The sequence below is a fragment of the Calidris pugnax genome, unplaced genomic scaffold (assembly GCF_001431845.1).
Source record: "Calidris pugnax isolate Ruff unplaced genomic scaffold, ASM143184v1 scaffold81, whole genome shotgun sequence".
Taxonomy (NCBI): domain Eukaryota; kingdom Metazoa; phylum Chordata; class Aves; order Charadriiformes; family Scolopacidae; genus Calidris; species Calidris pugnax.
The window spans coordinates 4,579,634-4,586,053 of NW_015090880.1; the positions used below are offsets into that span (position 1 = coordinate 4,579,634).

At 41.5% G+C, this 6,420-nt stretch overlaps 1 protein-coding gene across 1 annotated transcript in view; it reads right to left on the reverse strand.

Annotated features, from left to right (window-relative positions):
- Positions 1–6,099, reverse strand: part of PPP4R2 (protein phosphatase 4 regulatory subunit 2) — a 66,190-nt gene extending 60,091 nt beyond the window's left edge. The window contains exon 1 of the mRNA XM_014946795.1: positions 5,952–6,099. Within this exon, the coding sequence (XP_014802281.1) occupies positions 5,952–5,953 (2 nt within the window). The 5' untranslated portion in view covers positions 5,954–6,099. The remainder of the gene's footprint in view (positions 1–5,951) is intronic.
- Positions 6,100–6,420: the final 321 nt, after the last annotated feature.

Consider the following 6,420-nt stretch of genomic DNA (forward strand, 5'->3'; position numbering starts at 1 on the left):
AAAAATCTATGTATTTGTAACATAAGAAAGGAAATTACTACTCAAGAGTTCAGAATACATCATTAAAACACTGAAGCTGAGAACAGGAATTTATTCTCATGCATGTTCATTGCTACTGTACCTCTGCAACCATCTTTTCTACAGCTGACAGGCTACTTCACTGCTGTAACAAAATAATATAAAAGCCAAACTGATCCAAAAAAGTGTTCCAAATGTGTAGCAAGATAGAAAAAAAGTTCACTGCCACACAGAGTACATGAAACAGTATCAAAAGGTCAAAAATACTTTTCACCATTAGAGAATGATGGAGCTAAGGTTATGTAACTTATATTTATGGTTATACAATTTACCAACAGCAAACTATCCCCCATCTACCTGACCCACCCTGGGGATGAGGGAAGGCCAGTGGACACTGTTAACTCCCCCAGTCCCCCCACAGCACCCCTGTAGCCAAGCTGGGCAGCTACACACTCCATGGACCACCTGGAGTGGCTGTGGTCAAGGAGGTGCAAAGTCTGAGCCCAACCAGTCACAAATGATGTTGCCCAGAGTCAGTACTGGACCGATACCTGTGCTGGTAGGCAGGGAGCTGAGCACCTGGCAGCGTGGCCTTGCTGTGACCAAGGGGTTACATTTGCAGGATGGGATAAAGCCATTGTACCCCTGTCTGTCACTTCTGAGTCCACAACCAACAACAACTACATCGGGTTTGGGGTCACGCAACACAAAACAGAGCAGAAAGAGCGAGATGAGCAGAAGGCCTCTAAAACAATTAACAGAGCTGCAGCACACAACCTAAGGCAGGAAATTAAAGCAGCAGGTCTTCTTCTGGAAAACAGAAGGCTACAGTGGAGGAATCCAACTGCTGTCTTTCACCACTGAAGGGGTAATTGTGCACAGGCGAGATGGAAATAGACTCCCAGCAGTGCACAAACGAGGGGTAAGAGGCAGCGAGATGAGCAGAAGGCCTCTAAAACAATTAACAGAGCTGCAGCACACAACCTAAGGCAGGAAATTAAAGCAGCAGGTCTTCTTCTGGAAAACAGAAGGCTACAGTGGAGGAATCCAACTGCTGTCTTTCACCACTGAAGGGGTAATTGTGCACAGGCGAGATGGAAATAGACTCCCAGCAGTGCACAAACGAGGGGTAAGAGGCAGTGGTCCCAGGCTGCTCCAAGGGAAACTCCACGTTGCTGAAACGTTCTCCCCAGTGCACGTGGTGAAGCAGTGAAACAAAAAGCCCAACAGAGCTTACAGAATTGCCATCACTGGGGATTTTCAGAAGAGGTGCACAAAGTCCTAAGCAACCTCAACTAACTTTGGAATTAGCTCCCCTGGATGGAGCCAGGGTCTGGCTGAGTGACCTCCAGAAGCCCCTTCCAACTTACATTATTCTACAATGATACTATAGATGTTCATATTTGCTCTACAATCATGTGTATTAAACTTGACTCAAATGTTTTTTTCTGCCAAGTTTCTTATGCTGATCTTCAAGGAAACTAGCAAATAGACAACTCCTGTCTTCAGGCTTAGATGAAGTCCAAATGAGTATTTCAGATCTTCCAGGGAAACTGAGAAAAGAATCTGACTACATAAAGAAATAAAACCAGAATGTATTTTAATGGCTGTTTATACCACATTCAGGGCAAGAACTGTGTAACTACATTACATCCTGGCCAGGCCAGTGTTCTCTACTTAAGCCCAGCACTATTTTACAGTCAATCACTTCTGTCTATATACAGTATTTTTGCAGATTTTGGTACTTCACCACTTATTTCTGGCTTCCTTCACTGTCAGTAAAGCGTCTGTATTATACTTTCCACTATAGCAAGCCATTAGAACTGTGCTTTATAGGTTGCCTGCCTCGGGGCAGGAGTAGGGGATACAAAGAGAAGACTGACATAAAATTTCTTATTGCTTTTGTTTTTCCAAGTTTTATTTTCAACTTTAGAACCAAAGGAAAATTCTAGTTTTCCTTTTCCAGTCCAATGAATTGGATTTTCTTGGTGAAGTACGTAAAAAAAATGGTTTAGAAACATTTTTGCTATCAAAGAAACAGTGATTTTAAATACAAAAGAATTTCCTAAGAGGTAAGAGAAAATGCATTTTAAATTCAAGACACAAGATCACAATTGACAAGTGATCTTCATATCCATTCTTTAAGAATTCTTTGGAAGAACAAAAAAAAAAATTTCCCTTTTCCATGTTACTTCTAGTATTGTAGCACTGTGACTTCTGTACTCTTAAACCTGTTCCTACTTCAGAAAAAATAGGTTAAGTGGATATCATATGCAAAAAAAACCCACACACAAAAACATATCCTGTTTTTAAAGAAGGCTTTTGGATGCAGTGAAGTATTAAGACTAACAGATTTTGTATCCTTCCACTTTACTCAATTTTGCAAGTCACACTGATGTTTTCCAAACTACAGGAGAGGAGGTTAAAATGATCTCCCCCGACTATATTTGGTCTAAGGAAATTCCATGTTAGTATCTTAGTAAAAAGTCACATCAGTTAAGAAGTACATCACTCATCTGAAAAGAAAAAAGTCCTAAGACTCAACATAAGATTAAAAAGGTTTGAACCATTAAGTTTATATTTCACCTACGGCTAAGTCTTACCATAGCAACTGTTAAGAAACAAAAATATTTTGAAGTAGCCAAGCAATCAAACTTTTGCTTCTGTTCACATATACTCAAGGAAGTTTAGACTGGCTTTTGTAAATGCAGGCCATAATCTCACCATTAAGTGAATGGTTAACTTTGCACAAGAAGATAGCTTAAACTTCAAATAGATGAAGTTAACATACATGATTGAATGATCAGGCTTTTACTGCAAGTAACTGATAACCCAACTAAATTTACATTGATAATACAGCCAAATTTAGCAACATTTTTATTCCAGACCTTCCTTGTAAAGGAAGAAGTTTCAATTACAATAAAGACACACTCTGAAGAGCCTTATCACAGCTGCAGCACTTGCTTATACAACTCTCACCCTTTGTTCCTCCCCTACACCATCTCTTGGGCTGCACTAGGGTTTGACATACCAGTTAAAAAGGACAAAACAAGCTGGATCAATGAACCCAACCTCGTTAAAAACAGTACTGCCAAAAAGAAAGTTACAACTGTGAGCAGTTTCCTGCCCTAGGTTACCACGCAGCTACACGAAGAGTTGAACAAGCAGCAGTGAAACAGTGACACCAGGGCTGTGTTAGCCAAAACTGCTGCCAAGAGAAATACTAGCAAAATTACAGCCTACCCTAAACCTGCATCTACCTGTTGGGAACTCACTGGGATGAATAAGCACATTCAAACAAATGGGGGCAGGGAGGCACCCAGCCACCTCACACGAGCCCGTGTTCTCCATGCATTAAGCGAGCCAAGATCACACTTTGATGAGAACATTAAGTGTCATTTTTATTTACTTCATTAGCAGCATTTCAAACTAAGTTTCCTAATTGTTTACAAGGTCTGCTGCGACTACATTCCAGAAGGTGGTCGGGGAGAACACTCTACATTTAACCCAGGATGTAGACTGCAGTATATAATCTAAAAATCAGGATTCGTCACTGAGTAAGTTAAAAAGCTGAGAGAACCTCCATGAACACTATATAACTTGCCCAGAAACAACAATAACTCAAAGTAAAAATAATCCACATTTCACTTGTCCTTATTTGCCTTGGTCCTTACTTACACAGGTACTTTTTGTTTGTTACTTTAGGAACAGACTGTGACTGAATGAGATCCATTGTTTTTCAATACATACGTCTGCAAACCGTTTGTGTAATTACCCCTGACTTAACCATCTAATTTATTTTTTTCCAAACTGAGTTCTAAACTTCGTAAAAATCCTAATAACTATCACTACAAAAAATTATTCTAGATTTCTCTTCTCATTCCCAGGCAACCTATTTACTATTGGTTTAGATTTCTATTAAATAAAGTTACTTTTGCACAACTGGAAATAAACAATATTTAGCTCATTTTGAATTAACATGGATTTGGTAGGTTTGCGCATTCAGAAACACTTTTTTTTTAAGTTGGTACAACTTGACCACTGTAAAAGAACAACATTCAGTTCTTATAATGTATATTACCAATCTTTACATGAATGTTTACCATGAGATTTTAATTTCTAAATAATTTCTTCCTGGTGCTTCGATACATAACATCAGTGAAGAGAAGCATATATGATAAAGAAATAGAGACTTTGGCAGGTAGTGGGAAGCAAATTAAACATTATGGAATAATATTTCCACGTTTGCCTCTAGATTAGATATCAGATTATACCAGATGCTCACATCCAACACTTTTTAAAAACAATTTAATGCAACTGAAAGGTTCAAGAATGCTGAAAAAGCTACAGACGTGAAAAAAAGCCAAAGAAAACCCTAGAAACATAGAAGGTTTAAGCAATAGTTTGTAATAATAAAATAATAATTAAAAAAAATCTAGATTTCGCAAATGGAAATAAAATCAGGAGTTTATTCATTCTCCAAGTTTCACATCAGGAAGAATTTTCCCAAGAACTTGCCCCTATACAATCACTTTTTTTAAATTACTTTGGAATATATGTAATAGTGGCAGAAACAATAGGAGGAGCCTGAAGAAATATTTCAGAACAGAAAAAATATTTTAAACATATACAGACAACACGAACCACAGTAGGTGCATACTAAAATAAGTACTGCAGCAAAATATTAAGCTGTATATTTCCGCTGAGCCAAAGTCTTCCATTCAAAGAGCAAAGTACATTTCAGAACTTGTTTTTCTTTCAAAAAGCATTAATTCAGGCAGTACTAGCAAGCTACTAAAAAAAAATAAAAAATAAAAAAAGTAAAACAAACCACCAAAATCTACAAAGCTCTTGCAAGTTCGAGGGATTCCAGAAACCCAAACAAAGCCCCTGCAATCACTGGTTGCTAACAAAACCCCCGGCAAGAGCACAGATCTCTTGCTGAAGCCCGTAGCCTGACACTAGGCCTCAAAAACAAGGAGACAGCCTGGGAGCCAGAAAGTGAGCAACTCTATAGCAACGCACCCAGGGAAGCCTTTCCCCTTCCTGCCAAATAGTGATCCGCCAAGGAAGTCACCCAGCACCGCGCCAGCGCTGCCCCTCTCCCCGAGGAGGGGAGCAGGGCTCCTTCCCCCTACCCCTGGCCTTCGGGGGGGACACTGGCGGGGGGGGGGGCCTGCCCAACGCACCCAGGGAAGCCTTTCCCCTTCCTGCCAAATAGTGATCCGCCAAGGAAGTCACCCAGCACCGCGCCAGCGCTGCCCCTCTCCCCGAGGAGGGGAGCAGGGCTCCTTCCCCCTACCCCTGGCCTTCGGGGGGGACACTGGCGGGGGGGGGGGACCTGCCAGAGAAAGTCCAGGAAGAGTCAGACTCTGCTGCCAGTGGAAAAACAAGCGGCCACGGAAATAGAGAGCAGTTCCCATAGGTCTCCTCTGCAGAGAGCAGCTGCGCTGTTCTCCCCTCCTCAGCAAAAGCCTTTGGACACGATCATCACACAACACAAAGCCTAGAAAGGAGCCACCTAAGCCATTCACACCTTCGTGGAAATCATACTACTAGACACTGTATACAACAGATACTACAACAGGCATTGCAACAGTGAGATAAGCTTCCCATTAAAAAAAAAAAAAAACAAAACTGAATGTCACATAAAAATGTAGAAAGAGCAACAGGTTCACTCTACCCACTGGGATCAGTAAGACCTGACAGATACCCCTTGAGCAAAGCCCACGTAAAAAGTCTCCCTGTTAGATAAAACTAACTACCATCAAACAAAACTTATCCATCCAAAATTAGATGGGAACTAAGGCAAGCTCATTTAGCTCACAGAATTAATCTACAGACAAAAAGGGAATCCAGGCAGCATCTCGTTGACTTAAACTGCAGAAATGTTTTAAGCTACAACTGACAATCACCAAAAAAGTCACACTTACATCGTCTCTCCAGTCTTAGCAACATGACAAAGAAACTGATCCAGTATTGGACACACTTCCTTCTTTCCTCTCTTCTCAAAATCTGTTGGTATGAGAACGAGACAAGAAGAATGGTAAAAGAAGACAGAACAGAACAAAAATTGGTAATAATTAGCGATTTATTTGCCTTAGCGACCAGCACAGCTCCCACAAAAACATTTTCACGCTTTCACAAAGCTCCGGTTGTTCCCAAGAGCTCCACCCCCCCCCCCCCAACCCTGTAAAACACTTAATATTTTCCCGTGGAGAAACTACAGGCAGCCGAGCTGCAGAAGTTGATTTGCAACTTCTTTTGAGCAGCTACAACAAGGAGGCGGCAGATTTCCTCGGGCTGCCCCCAGCCAGGCAAGCCAGAGGCGGGCTGGGGAGGGGGAAGGAGGGAAGCCCCGGGGGATGGCGGCGGAAAGGGGAGGGAAGGGGGGGGACGGGC